The 17,936-nt window shown below is 34.3% G+C and overlaps 1 protein-coding gene across 2 annotated transcripts; it reads right to left on the bottom strand.

Moving 5' to 3' along the window:
• Positions 1-34: 34 nt before the first annotated feature.
• LOC112571360 (poly(A) polymerase type 3-like) lies at positions 35-17,889 on the bottom strand. Of its 2 annotated transcripts, none has more exons than XM_025250314.1 (21): positions 17,805-17,889; positions 17,139-17,315; positions 16,490-16,556; positions 16,091-16,175; positions 15,766-15,875; positions 14,248-14,301; positions 13,496-13,607; positions 13,157-13,246; positions 12,703-12,841; positions 11,181-11,256; positions 10,758-10,878; positions 10,022-10,106; positions 9,669-9,722; positions 9,326-9,436; positions 8,493-8,608; positions 7,737-7,806; positions 7,169-7,229; positions 6,719-7,007; positions 6,207-6,311; positions 4,154-4,312; positions 35-3,749 (listed from the first exon to the last, which is right to left on the bottom strand). In XM_025250314.1, exons 2-18 carry the CDS (start codon positions 17,300-17,302, stop codon positions 6,933-6,935), a joined length of 1,590 nt encoding a protein of 529 aa, XP_025106099.1. In that variant the 5' UTR covers positions 17,303-17,315; positions 17,805-17,889; the 3' UTR covers positions 35-3,749; positions 4,154-4,312; positions 6,207-6,311; positions 6,719-6,932. The 2 variants fall into 2 exon arrangements, with proteins under 2 accessions (XP_025106099.1, XP_025106098.1); XM_025250313.1 differs by having other exon boundaries at positions 17,723-17,880.
• Between the last annotated feature and the right edge of the window lie 47 nt (positions 17,890-17,936).

Below are 17,936 nucleotides of genomic sequence, written 5' to 3'. Positions count from 1 at the left end.
ACTCACTCTCTCCAATCAAGCCTGGACAAGAGACTGCTTTTCTCCCCCTTTTCTTTTTTTTTTTTTATTTTCCATTTTTTTTTCTTTGTAGTTGTATTTCAGCTTGCTGATGTGTTGCATGCTCTTACTGCTGCATATAAACCAAACAGAGGAGTATCCCCTTTGGGAAAAAAAAAATCAGAAATCATAAACTGACAAGGAATCAGTAAGGGCTTTCCATTTCGGTTGAATATTTATCATTTTTCTCAGCATTTTCCCCGTCAAGTGTTGTTTTCAGTCACATCATACACAGTACCAAGTCAAATATTTATGTCTGGGAAAACAAAGAAAACTACCTGTTTTTCATCCACTGCACTGTCTGTTGTCCTCCTGTGCCTCATCACCAATGCTTGCTGTACATTAGGCAACATTTCTGTATCAACATTCTCCACAAGAAACTGCACCCCACACCAAACAAAAATAGCACAAAATAGAAGCCAATTATGTTGGTTAGAAGTTTGGAAATTTGTCTCATCCTACAGTTAGAAGGTGAATTAAGTAAAATACTGAAAAACTATTTTAAAGCTCCCTCATTAGAAACACCATAAAGCAAAAGTTTTTCGATTTTCAATGACACGAGTGTTCATCTTCCATCCATTTAAAAATAATTTTTAAAAATGATACCAGTGGATTAATACATTCAGCATAAGGCATAAATGTTCTTAAGTCTATTTGACTTGTGCTTTGGTCTGTGTCAGACATTGTTTCATGCCTACTAAAATCAATAATCTTCAGGGCAAAAAGTTAGAATAATGTGATGTAACTCTACACATCTTTAGCTTAACATTTTTGAATTGAATAGCCTTCCTTAACTAGTGCAAATGGCAATTTAACATGAAAAGGAAAATGAACAAACCGACATAGAAATCAATGAATATCAAGTCCAGAGAACGTTGTGTAGAGAAATATTTTTGTTACAACATTTGATAAACCATTTCATATAACTAATTTCTTTTCATTCTGCTAAAGAGTAATATGTCAAAGAGGGATTCTGGTAGGAAAGGTTGATTTTTGCACATTTAATCTACAACTGCGTGAAATTTTTTCACCTGCGATATAACATTATGTTGTTTTTTTCTTTATAACCAATGTTCTATGCAGTAGAGTATCAACGTCAGCGTCAAGATGACAACCTTAAAGTTACATGTGTTCACTGGTGCTTGACAGAAGCATCACAGTACCAAGAACAAATCAGTAAACATTTTTATATGCAAACTAAGTACTTTCTCAACAACCTTAAAGATCCAGCAATTATTTTCTTTGTACTGAGCTTAGCATAATTTGATGTGATACAAGTGTGACCTTCTCAATAATGAAATGAAATATAAAACTATAATCATTTCCAGAGCTCAACCATAAGCTCATGGTGAAAAGAACAAATACCGAAGAGAACTTCTACCTGTTGGTTTACATAAGGATTTGTATGGCAGCTTTATGCAGACACAATGCAAAACTTACTCAACAACCTTTTTTCTTCATTTTGAAAAGTGACAAATAAATGCAGATTTGCCAAGCGCACCTTTTTTTTTTCTTACTTCCTGTACACATTTACATATTGTCTGTCTGATAATGATACTTACAATGGCAGATGAAATAATTTGTTTAAGTGTACTTCTGTGAAAGGATGAAGGAACTATTGGTACAAAATATTTATCTAATTTCTCTATTAGGGTCTTGGACAACAATTACGCAAAAAGATAATGCTTCCGTTCCTCTAAAAAAATGATTTAATGCAGAAATAATGGGAAACAGGGGCCTGCAGCAGACCCTGCCTTCATTTAAAAAAAGTTCTTTGGATACCTTAAATCTCTTTCAATTCAGCCCAGCTGTAAACTAATTTTATGAACATATTTACAAACAAAAAGAGATAAAGGAGGATCAAATAAAAATGGAACAACTATTATTTCTAAATCTAAAGATGAAATGTGATTACTTCTCGCACCTTAAGCAAACAATGCAACTTAATAAACAGTGACTCCTGAGAAGAAGAGTGAAACATTACTGCTGGAACCTGAAGATTTACTGCATTAATTTATGCGTAATTAAGCAGCAGTACTGTCTCAGTTTCTTACGATCAAATTTCTTTGCAAGATGCGAGAGGAACTGGACCAACAATTCATATAAAAGTGTTAAATCAAGGGCACTCTCACAGTGACTAATGAAAAATACTAACATGAAAACCAGAAAGCTCCACAAGGTATGAAAATTATGAAGCTGCCACTTCCTGGAGAAGGAAAACCCTAAATTCAACATCCATGCAAAATGTAAATGTTGAAGCAAGTTCTCCTCTCCACTCAGCTTTGACAGCTTTGCAGGTGAATATGTTAACAATTCACAACACATATAGGAGTTTGACAAATGGGCTTCAGCAAAAGACGACTTGTAAGCAAGTCCTTTTTAAACATTTACAGCTTTAAACGTAAACATCTTAACAATACACAGTTCCCTTAGTGGTTAACAAACCACCAACAGGGACATATCCAGAAATAATGACAGCTAAAAAGTGCAATTGGTCAGCTGAAAAATTCAGGGCACAATAAACTGGGGTACAACTAGTGGTGTACAATCATCCCATCAGGAACATCCATGGGAAGATCGGGAGAGGGGAATAAATCAAATGCTTATCATATCTGGCCAGTGAATTTTCACTCAAGAAATTTCAATTCATTGTTTCAACACATCTGAGAAACAAACCTTCAATGATAAAACTTTCTCAGAAGAGAGAGAAAAGGTCTTATGCTTTTAAGCATTTTAAACATTTTTTTCCCTTTTAGACCACACCTACTATTTCCAATTCAACACCATCAATATACACCTTATGAGTACATTATCCCCTGTGCAATTATTACATCTCTGCACCTGCTCAGCTCACATTCAAGTAACTCAAAAAAAAAAAAAAATTAGTCTCAACAACAATAAAACTATTTTAAATGCACAAATGTTTACTTAATGTGATTATTTTCTTAGTATTTTGCTACTTGATCTGCAAAAGCAATCTTTGTTTAGTATGAAATACATTATTGATACTTTGAAGCAGCCTCAAAGTTGTTACAATAGTGTCATCACCATGTTTTTGTTTACAGGCAATGTCAAAACAGATATGATAATGGTTGCTTCTTGTACGATCTCCTCTTAAAGTACTGCAAAGCTTTGCAATGATAAATCATCTTATTTTCCTAATAAAAAACTATTAAGGGGTGTGAAAAACATGCCTAGCTGCCCCTGAATCACATAAATGAAACTAAATTTTCCTTACACCAGTGTTCCTAGTGTAAGCATCTCTCTTATGCAGGATGATCTCCCTGGATATCATTTCATGTGTCAGCATTACAGGTACATGTATACCCATACAAGCACACAAATACACCCTTATTCATTGCCCAACACAAAACACCCACCCAAACATTCCCACTCTTACAGATGTCTATTCACATGAACATGTAAAAATGGAACATTTTTCTCTTAAAACAGCATAGAACCCTCCCACAGCTGCTGTCTGGTATCTCTCCCTGCAACAGATCCAGAAAATCTCAAGAAAGAGAAACTGTTCCATCCAGTTTTCTCAAGCACATTATTTTGTCAAGCTGGTCAAGGTACACTCACGCTCATTTCAGTTTGAGCTTGATAGAGTTCTTGAGTGGCATAAAACTTGAGGTTGGAACAGAGGTCTGTGGACTTGACAGATCTGGAAGGTCATCGCTTGGAGAAGTCTGAAAATGGCATGCAGTAATCTTGGAAATGATTTTCTATGCAGTCTACTTTCACACAAACTTCACATACTAACATGCCAATTATTAGCTGGCAAAGTTCATGCTTCAAATAATATAGAGAAAAAATTAACTCATTCTTGGTATGTGTTTCTTAATGGCCAGGAAATGGGAGAAAGGGGAGGTGGGAATCAGTTACCTGCCATAGTTAATTTTTAAGATTTTATTCTCTTTCACACAATTTCTCACATTTTTACAGAACACATTTAACAAGTATTTATACATAAATGAAAATGTAGTAAATAAGTAAAATAACAAGACAAAAGCCATCCTGAAAATGACAGGTGCAAGATGAACCAAACTGTGATGCATATAGATAAAATTAAAATAAAGGCTAATTGTTATACCTTGCTCACAGGAAGATGAATGCTAGGTGCAAGCACGGATGAAGATGATAAACCATCTGTTAAATCTGGTGTGTGCTGTTTTACAACTTCATTTGCATTGGGAAGGCTGTTGCTGGAACCTGCTGGTTTGTCATCTACCTGCATAGGGGAGGCGGACCGCTATAGAGACGACCGCACAGCACAATAGAGAAAAGAGATGAGAACAGCTCAGGAGGCTAGCCAGAGAAACGAAAGGAACAGAAATACCAAGGAATAAGAGTAATTTTGGTAACATTTAGGTCACGTTAAGATTTAAAGAGTACAAAGACACCCTGTAAGAAACTGGCTTTAATAAAAACTGTGAACTTTATTTTTTAAATTTCAGGCATGCAGGTAGATTAAACAAAAATGAAATCTTAAACTTAAAAAAATTAGGATATAAAGATGCAAGTAATTAAATTGCAACAACAAAAAGGAGAAATATAGTAATAATCATATTAACCCTTTGGCTGCTTCTGGCGAAATATTTGGTCGGAAAATGCCTATGCGTTAGTGTGCCCACTGATCGAATATTCGGTCGGTGGAAAGTTCTATTTTTAAAAAAGAAACTAGAGAGATGGCTGTGTAATGGTCAGCAGATATGTGATTACCCCTATTTATAGCACCGGCTCTGATGCCATGCTTGGTTTGATTGGCGTTTTATTGGGCTGGAAATAGAGTGATCCCCTCTAGAGTTTTCCAACCGCACAGAGTCAATGCAAACCCTATGTGTGCTGGGTCAATCGTGTGGTCAAAGAACACGCTACAGGAGGCCGTACACACTACAAAGGCACTAGAAGAGATCAAAACAGTAATTTGGATGATCTAGAATCGGTGAATTCCCTGGATCAGGAACAGGATGGCAATGAAAGTGACTACAATGTGTTATTAAGAGATGAAGATTCTGATTCTCATCATTCTGATGACAACAACGGTCATCTCGATTTTGATCTGACAAAATGAGAAAAATGTTCCGACGACAGCAGTGAGACATACAGACGGTGGTGACTTTGTTGCACAACTGCCGGAGGTACCCAAAAGTAATTAAAAAAAAAATGAACTGCAGCAGACGGGAGCACTGTCAAAGAAGGTTGAGCAGCAGGTGGCGTGGCATAAGACATTGCTCGGTTGACTCAGAAACACTTCTCAAATGTGCCCGATACTGAGAAAAAAGGAAATAAAACATCCGCACAATGCAACAATAAGGGTCAGGGTTAGGTCTCTACATTCTTCTACTCTGAATGTCCTTCCAAGCTGGGGCTATGCGTGGTACCCTGCTTTGGAATTTATCACAGCAAGATGGCCTACTGGAAACAGAATATTTCAAAGTAAGGTATAATGCACAGGCCCAGCAAGGGTATTCAGAGCAGCATAATGTGGAGCACAATCTTTTGTGTATGCATGTTAAGTTTGAAATGACAGTGCTTGTGACTTGTGTGAATGAGCTACATGAACAGTTGAGATGAACCTACCACAAGACATGGTAGGTAACATGTGTTAATGAAGATGGGAGCATTTTTGTGAGAAATGAGCTTGAGGTTTTCAACAAATAGTAAACCCTGAACTTTATCTAAGCTGTGTTTTTCCCTTTCTGAATGAAATCCACAAAAGTTACTGAGTTTTGAAGTCAAGACGTACATTTGAGTACTTGATTGTGTGTGACATTGCGCATATTTAGTTAGTTTTTCTATAAAAACAAAACAAAACATTTGCATAAACCAAAATCCAAAGAATCTTATTTTTTGGTTTTTATTCGCCTCACTTAGAAAAAAATCACTTCTCTCTATGAGTTGTATGGGTTTTATATGCTTTGCATGAATCTACACAGCTCCAGATTTTTTTTTTAATGACCAAAAAATCATTAAAATTTCCTGGCACAGGCATGCGCACGTTCCTCATTAGAATCTGGCAGTCAAAGGGTTAATCCCATACACAAATTAGTTCTCCATCACTTCTATAAAGGTTCTAACTAGAGACAAAATGTTATGTGCACATGGTGCCCTTTCAGCATGATTATGTTCCATGGTGCACTTACAGAATCACCGTCCTTGGGTCGTTTAGGTGGTGTGGTGGCAGAAAAAGGGGACCCTGGACGTTTTGATGCCATATCTGAACCATCTGAAGAACTCAGCGTATCCTGCTAGTAATGTCAGTAAAGTTCTTGAAAATGTCATCTTCCAACTATTTAAAGTATCAAAATTTTGAAAATTTCACAGAAAAATTAAAATATTCAGATAGCACTCACACTAACCTTTAAGTAAAAGCTACAATGTTGGCGTGAAAGTGCTCCCTTAATTTGACATCCAAGTAATATTAATATTAGCTGCATAATTAATAACAAAATTCTACCAACACCATCTGGTAACATTACAAGGCAAAGACAAAGGTGCCAAAAATTGTGTTCAATTGTGGCTAAAGTCAATAAGTGACCAAAGATAATCAAGCGGTTGAAATCTTTTAACTTTTGGCTAAAAAATTGCTGGGAGACAGTTATGAAGCATTGCATTTCATCTAAAAAAAAGGGGGAAGAAATTAATTTTTCTTCACCTCTGTCTCCTTTATTGTAAGGCGGTCACTGCTAGAGGCTGCATTGCTTGAAGTGTTGTCTGTTGCTGTCCAGTTCATATGGTCTGCACTACTGTTTGACTCTGTGACATTAGTGCCACTGGCTGTACCATCAAGAACCAAATGTTGAGACTCCTGAGACGTTTCATCATCCTCCACTGTGGACACACCAGGTTGTTGGCTAGAATCCATTCCCTCAGATCTTGCACCTCCAGAACGATCTATGTTGGTTCGCTGTATGTCTCCACCCCCACTGGCCCGTGGTTCCTTCCTCAAAACATAAACAAGCACTGATAAATAAGGCTGATTTCAGGGGACAGGTAGTGGAGGGAAGTCTTCTCTAAGCCAGATAATTCCAAAACCACAAACATCCAAATACAGTACCACATCATTGTGTATATATGCACACTCACAATGCAGGCACAATCCTACCTTTCTTTTAGGCTTTCCTTGCTGCAAGATTTGAGCTGGTACGTACTGTGCAAGCTGTTTCCTTCAACAACAAAAATAGTGTTGATAAGAAACTGCAAACTGTGCCAGCATGAAAATTTACACATCTGATAAAACATGGCCAGAAACAAGAACTTTCTGTCAATGAATTGTCAGTTTCAGTTTAAACACATTAATGTTACTTCCAGGGGCTTATTTAGTAATAAAAATGGAACAAAAGCAACTCTTCAATCATACTGGTATGTAACAGTTCAGAAAAGCAGACATTTTGGAATCATGCAAACAGCTGAGCATGATAAATATTCGTTCCTGATACATTTTGTGTGTTATAGTTCTTTGACATCAGAATATTGCAACAATAAATGTTTTATTTTGAACATTCAAGGTAGCTGTGGTGTAATATACAGTAAAGATTTCCACCCCAAATGGTAACCTTCCAACTAAAGGAAAACAATGGTATAAAAAATGCTTAAGGCAGAATTTGGTACATACCAAGCCACTAGTATCTAGTTATGGATTTTATATTTTACTTCTGGAGCAAATTACTTACTTTCGAAGGTATGTAATCTCCACTTTCATACCATCTTTGAATAAGTTAATGTGAATGGCTGTTTTATGTACTGAAAAAAAAAAGATATGAAGAAACATAAAAATTTTTTAAAAGGAGATATGTTAAAAACAACAAAAACCCAATTCAGCTAAAAATTCATCAAAGAACATCTTCCATATATCTTTAATATATTCCCCCAACCTCTTTGCGAAAAAAAAAAGATAATGACAAATTTAGGTTTTGCAAATGACATAACTGATTTTCTGATGTGCTCACTTTAGATACTACTTTTCTGTTTGAACTATGCACAGAAGGACGAGTAAACTGTGACCTCACGATATGCCTAATTACCATGTTTCTAGCTTTCCCACTAGATAAGGCTTATCACAAAATGTATCCATGCATTATCCTGTCCTGTGTTGTTGACCTCTTTCAAAACATGGTAGTGTTTGTAGGTATGTATCTTGAGAATAAAAGGGAGTTATTCACCAAAATTTGGGTAGATAATATCAAAGACTGAGCTTTACCCGATCACTTAGAAAAAAAAAAAAAAAGGCACCCCACTCATCCTTAAAGTAATACACACTGCTAATTCCAAAAGCACAAATGGATGATGTGAAAACCGAGCTGACCAATCATGAAGTACGCAGTTAACTCTGAAAAAGTATCACTCACAGTGACAGCCGTTATGTTCATTTTATGATGAGAAAGAGAAACATTCAATCAAAATTTAAATGTTTACAATTAACAGCTTACCAACATCCGAGAAGGATTGTATGTCATATGTGAGATCTACATTTGCTGTCTGACTGTTTAAAGTCTGAGCATGGAACACCAGTCCAATGAACCATTTACACATGTACTGTCCTTCACTAGAACAGAACAGTACGCCAAAGCATTCTTTATAATTGAAAATGTATTTAAAAATGCCAGTTCAAGTATCTCATTACCTGAAGGAAAAAAAGAAGGGAAAGACACAGAGAAGAAAAAAAAAAAAAAGCAATAAAAATATTAAAGAGTGAGAAAGTGAGAGAGGAATGTAAGCTAAAAGAATAAGCAAATATATGTGTTAACTTTTAAAAATTTTCCCACATAGTTTCATACTATTAATACAGTTTTGCCACATATGTCAATAACAAAACCTAAGAAAGTCTGAATAAAGGCAGTAATTACAGCAATATAAGCATTACAAGTGATCACAGGCACAATTATTAACTTCTATAGCTGCTACATTTTGCCACAGATTGTTTTAACATTTTTCAAAGACTTGAAAACAGCTACTGTATTCAAATATACACAATATATATATGTCTGTGTCTATCCATGCACAAGCTTGTGTGTGAGTCCACATTATTCTCATCACTTTATTCATGTTCATCAACTTATGGTATTACAAACTGAAAATCAGGATTTTATATTTTCTATTTTGATAATAGCTAAAAATAAAGAAAAATTTTTCAACCTTATTTAATTACAACTGTAAAGAACACAAATTTTTAAAAATCAATTAAATACTAAAATACATTATCCTTTATAAATATTTAGTGTCTTCACAAAACAAGTCAAAAGTATGAAAACAGAAAGATTACCTTTCATTGACAGGCCCATATGCTTCAGGCATCACATGTGCAAGCTTGATATAAGGGTTCCTCTCCAAATTGCCAACTAATAAACGAATCTTTGATTCCACATAGCCTTTCCTACAACATCAATATGAACACCTTATCACTCATAAACTCATTAAGTTAAAGAAAAGGAATGTCCTTTCAAGCTATTTTAATATATTTCAAAAACAAACTCAGAAGATGAAAAAAGAAACTATCCTATTAAATTTTATTTTCGTGTTTATTTCACATACCTATCTTTATTTTGAACAACAGAGAAGATGCATAATAATAAATTTTCTTTTTGTTAAAACTAATGCTTACTTACCATTCCAAATAATGATCTTTTTCTTCTGCACTGGCTTTTAAAACGATGTAATGTCTGTATAACAAGCAAACAAGATGTATTATACACCACATTTCAGTATAAAATGAAACATTTTATTTTTTGCATGATTCATTCTTATCATCAAAAGTTAGCAATTAAAATCAAAACCAGGATATTTTTATTCAGTTTCCCTTAAGCATAGGAATTCCATGTACATTTAATCTCCATTTTAAAAATATTTTCTTTTGTGGGCAAATGCCACACAATAACAAATGACACACACACACAACTATTTTGTAACACTCTCTGCTTCATAAAACAGTTTAAAAAAGAGCATAAAGAAAGCCCCTTACCTATATTTGTGAAAAAAGTCTGATGGTTCAAATAATGTTGTCCATTCCTCCCTTTGCTCATATATCCTTGTAACTACATCCAGTCCTGTATCACAGATGAGAAAACAATGTGCTTCTGGTCTTTTAACCAAGACTTAGGAAAATGCTTCCAGTGAATGCAAATCATTATTTCCTCATGCAGAGTAAAAGGTTCTTTCTCTTCAAATTAATCTTAAGTATTATAAGTAGTTTGACAGTACTTCATCAACAGAATAGACCATTTACAAAAATGAAATTAACTGTTTCAGCTTATAAAAAATAGTAATAAATTTCCCTTCTGATTTTTAACTTTTCGGCATAAAAATTTCTCAAATATGTGATATTCCAAAAATATGTATTTTTTGTATTTTTATCTGATCAAACTCTGTAAACACACTGTATTCTATTTCATTATGTAATAGCAACATCAGGCAGAGCGTTTGTCATGTAGGCTTTAGGTGATTGCTTTGGATATGGTGTTAATAAAAAAAGCGAATAACTTTTTTAAAAAAAAATTACAACATAATCATCAATCTTTCATTTGGTCATAAAAAATTATCTTTGTCACATTCATAACTTTATGCTTCAAATTTTATTATTTACCTTTCAATTAAATTACAATATGAATTAAATATTAACTTTTGTAAAAATTTCATGTAAGTTTTGACAAAAACTTGGCATTTCTTTCTGTAAACAAATTTTTTTTTAAAGTTCTTACCTTCTTGAAATTCGTCAGTGATTATAGTGCGAGTTGAATTGGTGACATTGTATGTTGAGTTCTGTTGTGGATAGGCTGGAGTAATAATAGGCATAAGATGAAAACGGTCAGCTGGGTTAACCTGTTGTACAAAGAAAAGGACCAGGTCAAAGTATCAAAGTCTTTACCTTTATCACACCCACCATCAATTATCTATGAAAAGACTTGAAAATACAATAAATCTTACAAAGGGTTAAAGCATGTCGATAGTTACAGCAATAGGAAGAAAACTTCAATGGATACCAAACTCGCTCATAAACAATGGTGTGCATGCAAAGAATAATCTGCTTCAAAGGCAGCATTTCCCTTTTAGTTTACTTTAGGCTTCTGTATTCTTGTGTCAGCATCTGAAAATTACTTACTAGAATTTTATTAAAAACTTACCCTTGAATCCCAGACAGGAAAACCTAACTTATTCTCTGTGTCTAGTGGTTTCAGTAAAACAGGATTGGGCCAATCCCTGTGCAGAAAAAGAATGAGATGACAATTATATCATTAAGGCCATTTGATAAATTGGGCTTAAGGCAAGAAAGCCCTGAAATTTGATGAAAATCTTAATTAAGCAATTTTGATATTTTGAAATATTATGAATGTTCAATGTCTTCTGTTTACTCTCCAAGTGGTTTTTCATAAAACCACGTAGAAATATGTATAGTTCGTTACTAAAGACAGAAACTGATTTCATATTTTGTGGTGTGAAGAATTAGCGAAAATAGAGAATTTGGAACATTGCAAGTCTTTTCAAAAACTGGTTATATTGAACACCAGCAGAAAGAGCATTCATCCGATTGCACGTTAAGGGACAATGAAAATTTCCACATAATGATGCCCATTTTTTACTATACCAGTCAGAGCCGGTTGGTTGGTTTTACGCTGTATCAGCAACTAAAGCTATATCACGGCAGAAAGAGCCGGAAAAATTACTAATACGGACAATGCATAAACACATTTTGAATATAACCAACAACAATTTAATACTAGTATTCTGGGCCATACATATTACAGCTCACACAAACATGCCTCAGAAGTTTTTGGGTGTATGGTTTCCAGATGTAAATAATCTTGACTGTAACTCAAAGCTAGTTAGAAGATCTTTCCTTTATGAATTGTAAAGCTACATATTAAACATTCACTGTGCCTATCAGATGCCCATATTTTCTCAAAACGCCATGTACAGAAGGAGAAAAACAATGAATGCATTCTAAGGCCACTGTAGTGGCAAAAAATTAAAAAAAAGTAAATTAATGCCCCTAATTCTGATGTCAAATTCATCACTGATCCTATGGAAATTGCCTTGAGAAAAAAATAAAAGTTTTTAATTCTGCTGTCAATCTCAGTAATTGTCAAGACCAGGCTTACAAAAGTGAGTGAACATCTAAGGCTTCTGATCAATTGTCTGGAATGTATGACAATGAGGCTCTCCATCAGTATTTGAACAGATATTATAACAAGTATTATTTTTAATTAAGTCAAAATATTATCATGCATGTAAACTTGCAAAAACTAGTGGCCTATTAGATGCTGAACTAGCAACTTGGAAAAGGAGAAACCAATTGCAGGACGTCAAATTTTCTTTTATTTTTTAAGCACAAAACATGCTATATATAAAACAGCAATGTCATGTAAATCTTATATTTTTATCAAGCCATGTCTGACCCTAATTTAAAATGTCATGGATAGAGAAAGCATCTGGATTTCCTGAGCAAATAAAAGATATCATGAACTCAATATTTTATTCAAAATTAGTAGTCTGACAAGATGACTTTTGAAAAGAATGAAGATGATCTGGAATACAGTTAAGAATGCACTATACACATGATCATTTGTTTTCAGCCAAATTATCTTCAGCTAAAAGAAACTACATTTGGTTTTTGTGAACAATTACAACTGATAAAAGGATACTAACCATTTGGAAAGGACCAGAAAGAATCTGTGGACCAGTGTTGCAGGTGCCGCGTTTGGATACAGCTGGCAGACGCGTGCAACCAGCATAGCCCATGACACACCACCCAGGTAACCCAGGACATTAGAATACACACCCTTTTCTGTAAAAAGTATTTCAAATTTTATAAAAATTCAAAATGTCACCATCTTCAGAAACACACATTTTTCTTTTCAGATAGAATGTAAATAAGGAATTGTCAATTTAACACATGGAAAAGAAACAGATTTAGATGAAGTGTTAGCCTAACCCAACAATAATACCAGTGTCAAAAATATGACACTGCAAACAATGACAGCATCCAGAAAACAATGGAAAACTTCAAGACAGCTTAGCTCAAGTACAAAAAAAAGCAGATTTTAAAAAAAGAAAACATGCTGCATTTGTAATAATTAACTTGAAAAAATGCAGAACTCACTCTTTGCCCACAGTTTTATTGCTCGTAATGTCATTCTGAAATTCTCCTTGTTTGGCACCAAGTGCAAGATCTCGTCAGTCACTCGACAACCTTTAAATAAATTCACTGCTTTAAGAGTGCTTTGTGCTAAGACAAATTAACATCAAATAAAGTGATATCATTTTTATCATATATCAAAAACAAAAGAAACTAGATTTTGTACTATTTAATAACTACTGCTTACAAAAAGTATATAAAGCCAACACTACTCACATAAGCACAAGTTAGTTACATGATAGTCTCTAACTCTATCCACAGTGGACAGGGGAACATTTACTAAATTGTAACCACATGACCAACCATTTAGGCTACGGACACTTTTTTCATCCAGGTTTTTGAGATACATCTCATGGCGAAGATCTATATCATCAGGAATGGTTGGAAGCGCCAGACGAGCAAACAGCATATCCAGCTGAAAAGTACATATTAACAATTTCAGACAGTGCTACTTTCACTTCTTAACGCTTTAGTTAATATTGTTTTCATCACAAACAGGGTACTTAAGTTGTGGCATGAAATATGAAATGTTTTCACAATCTATACCCCAGAAAGACACAACAAGGCACACATTTAAAGGGTTACATATGCCTTAACTGCTAATGAGGCATAAAACACCAATAAGTGACAAAGCCAGTTAACAAAAAAAATTACAACATATTTTTTGTAGTTAAAATGAAAAGGCTGTACCAACCTTGTATATTCAACAAAACATCAAATGGTGTTACTTGCATATGGACCACACATTAATTGCTATGATAAGCAGTTAAGCATTACAGAATTGGACCTTATCAAGACTATAGTCATTATGCTACCTCTAGATATGCCACATTAACACAATAGTGGTCAGAGTTATGAATTCAATGACTTAGTTCCAATTAGATAAAACAGATATAATGCCTTGCCTGTTACCAAGTTTCATTTTAAAAAAATTTTGAAAAAGCCCTATCTATTTAATTTGCTTTCCAAGCCCTTCCCTCACACCCACATGCACAGAGCACTCAAAGACAGAGAAGAGAAACAAAAATTTAGATATAATTGTACAGTCTGCTCACCTCAATTCCATCATATGTCATTTTGATGACAGGAACAAAGGCCTCTTCTACGGCCTGTACATAGAAGAAACAATAGAATACTTAAGTGGCACAGGATACACAGAAGTGACTTTTTGGATGGATGAGCCGCGGTGAATAAACGCCATAAGCAAATCAATGTCTTCTTAAAAACTTCCACAATTCTGCCTCACTGGGACTTAAATTTTAGGGAAAAAAGTGCTTTTTAGCTGCACTGTTATACAAAAATTGACAATATTTTCCGACCCACACTGAGAACAAAAACTATATCATATCTTCACCTTTCTCCTCCACACTCCTACCTCTGCATTCCTTCATGTTCTTGTATTGCTAACCAGTGCATGTTTGTATATTATGCTTGTTTGTACTTGATTGTAATGTCTACATCACACAGCCTCTTTCTGCTATATAAATCCTATTATTATATTTAACACCGTTGGTCTAGGCCTTGACCTTTGATTCTGATACTCATGAATTAGAGGTATTAAAAAAAATGATAAAAAATAAACATGACATAAACAAAAATTATAATTAACATTCAATATTTCAAAAAGATATTATTCCTAATTATTGTGAAATTTCACTTTTTTGTAAAAACCAACAGAAATTAAATATGCCACATCATATTTTGAGTCTGGCTGTGGCTGGAAAAAGCCGCCATACAAATGGCTATTTATTATTTATTTATTTCCAGAAAGAAAATTTTGATGCTGGCTTATATTCAATGCCATGTTTAGTCCAATATTCAGTAAATTTTAAGGGTTACACACCATGTAAAAATGAATGAACATAACTTATGATAAAAAAGAACAACTTCTGTGCCAGAAAAAGGCTAAAAAATAATGAAAAATTGCATGCATGCACTTGTGTTGCCACTATTTTTGAAAAGAAAGAAAAGTACTATCAGAAAAATTCAAATCAAATAAGCATCTTTCCTGTTCCTATGTTAAGGGATGTAACTTTTCAAATGTGATTCCTCTAGCAAAATGACAGGACTTCATCCCTTGTTGTATACCTAGTTTTGTAGTGAAAATTATTGAATATGATGAATGCAGGTAGGTGGCCCAGAAATAATAGTTGTTGAAAGGGAGAGACATATTTGTCTGGCTTGGTCTCAAAGAGTTAAAGATTCTACTAATTTATGTTGTCATGATAGTGACAAGTAAATACAAATATAAATTCTTCTCAGATTCAGAGCCTTCATTAACTTTAGATAAGTGGACACAAATTTTTGCAGTACTTACATAGTTATATAAAATTCTCTGATAATGATAATTTCAGATACAAAAATTTGTCAAAATCCATGTTATCTTTCCTCTTGAAGATGTATTTTATTGGTAAACATTTTCCAGATACCAAAAGGGGTCTACAGAAAAGAATTCACCACCAGGAAAAGCAGCAGAACTATATATATACACAGACACTTTTATTTTAACATAATCACCTTAAACGGAAACAAAGATTTTCTAGACATGGTGGCTGGGATAAAAATACACCTACCCGCAAGTCCTTCACCTCTGGTTGTGCCTTCAAAAGCTCCACAAAAGATTTGAAAAAGTCTGACCGTTCAACATGGCGAGGAGCCACACACAAAGTGTCAATGTCAGCACCTACAAATACAATATTCATGTCACTATTCAGCAACAGAAAAATGTTACACTACTAGAGCCAAACCCGTGGCAGTCTAAACCACCAACCAAAGTACCAATGACATAAATACCAAAAGTATTTAACTAAAACTTAAATGTTAAACAATCTACATTTAAAGAAAAGACAACATTAGCAGTCTTAACTTGATGGAACATATGGAAAGTAAAACCTTTACCTTTTGTATTAACACCTAGTCTGTAAGATCCAAATGTGAACACCATGCCTCCAAATGTATTGATCTTGCTCTCGGGGATATTGTTCTGTTCACAATGTAAATCTCACTTGTTTAATTAGAAAAAAGATCCTTTTTTTAACAAAGTGGCTGACAATGCTGAAGCAGGTAGCTTTCTTTGATACCAACACCTACCCACGAAAACAATTACCTCAGACTTACCAAGCTACTTTAAGCTGCTCAACTCTTTATTCTTGCTCAAAAATCATTAATAGTAACAGTCAAATTGTCTTCATTCTTGGTATTTACCTGAATAATTTGTAATGACATTTTCTGAAAAATGGTTCATCTGCCTTTAATTTCTGCAGACTAACAACCGGCGATAGATAAGATTGCACATACCTTTTGTCTGCTGACATCCTTGATCCACTCTCTTACAAGCTCATTGATTCGAGCAAGGACTTCCATCCTAACAAGGTAAATTTGTAATCTTTTATTTCACATCTTATTTCAAACTGCATGCCAGAACTAAGAAATATTTCATTTCATCATAACCACAAATTCAAACTGTCAAAACCTAAAATGAATAATGAAACAAAAAGTAAACCAATAAAAAAAAACCACCTGGTGTTATCCTTAACTGTAGTGACAACAAAACTTTATTTGATGATCACTTTATTGGCAAAATATAAAGAAATATATAACTGAAGGCTTTGTTGGTTCTAATCTGTGCAGGATTTACCAATTGCATTCCCCATTTAAACAAGGAAAAAGCAATGCAAACAAGCAAAACTTAGGTCGCAACATGGATGAATCTAGATTATGTATTATAACTCTAGCTAGGTAAAATTATCTCTACCCACAGCTAATTTGTTTAAAAAGAAAACATTTAAAAGACACACGGATATACAAAAACCACAAACATTAATGCCTATGTGATGGCATATTCATATCAAAAATAAGTTGTTGTTTTTTTTAATTTTAATATCAAGAACGTGTCAAATATACTTTTTCAATTAATGGATAAAAAACAGTTTATATTTAAAGTTACCTGTGTGCCATTTCGGCTTCACTTTCAAACACTCCATGAGGGCGAAGAGCCTCTTCCAATTTATCGCTCAGTTCCAAATCAGCTTGCTTTGGTTCTGCCAAACTAATCGGACTTGTTACTCCGGGATAACTGTTATTCCCGCCTGATAAAGTATCTTGAGCCATGGTGTCAAAATCTCTAACAACAGAAAGTAAACATTATTATTATACTGCGTGACTTTTTTGTGTTCTGGAAAGAATGATGTAGAGCGAAAAAGGAACATAGTTTGCTTGTTACTGTCAGCAATGTAAGTGCGAAAATCCGCGGAAACTGCATACTTTTTGTTGCTCAGCGACTCACCTTTAAGGAACGTTGGTGTCAAATAATTAACAGTACGACAATAAACAAAATCTTTTTCACTGGTTACAACTTCATGGAATCGATACCAAAGTCGAAATCATAATTTGTATTTCAGTTAATACATCATATCGGATTCTTTATCAATCAAGACACTAATTCTGAATGGAGGACTATCTCCTCAACTCGGTGAGGGGGTAAATAGTAGCAAAAGGTAACGCAAATAGGTCGCATTTAAGCGAAGTTACCTTATTGTGGATAAATTTACTTCGGACGATATGTCAGTAAGCCATCTGATTAGGCAGAATTAATATTTATTTCCTAACTGACCATAAAGTTTATGTTTTCCAGCCAAACGTGACCAACAATGGCGGGTTGAAGTTATTCCCACAAGTCTGTAATCAACATCCGGTCGACCTCAAACCGTACAAATTGCATAAATGCAAACATTATTGCAAGTTA

This window comes from Pomacea canaliculata, linkage group LG8 (assembly GCF_003073045.1).
Source record: "Pomacea canaliculata isolate SZHN2017 linkage group LG8, ASM307304v1, whole genome shotgun sequence".
NCBI classification, from domain to species: domain Eukaryota; kingdom Metazoa; phylum Mollusca; class Gastropoda; order Architaenioglossa; family Ampullariidae; genus Pomacea; species Pomacea canaliculata.
The sequence above is the reverse complement of the archived record's forward strand: the minus strand, read 5'-3'. Positions and strand labels throughout refer to the sequence as shown.

Bases quoted from the DNA above. Each gene is read 5' to 3' on its own strand.
- LOC112571360 (XM_025250314.1), bottom strand. From the start codon at position 17,302: ATGGCTCAAGATACTTTATCAGGCGGGAATAACAGTTATCCCGGAGTA. The intron at 12,842-13,156 runs GTGAGTTCTGCA...TACTTTTTACAG, and splicing joins AATAAAACTGTGGGCAAAGA to AAAAGGGTGTGTATTCTAAT. The intron at 10,879-11,180 runs GTAAGTTTTTAA...TTTGTACAACAG, and splicing joins TTCCTGTCTGGGATTCAAGG to GTTAACCCAGCTGACCGTTT.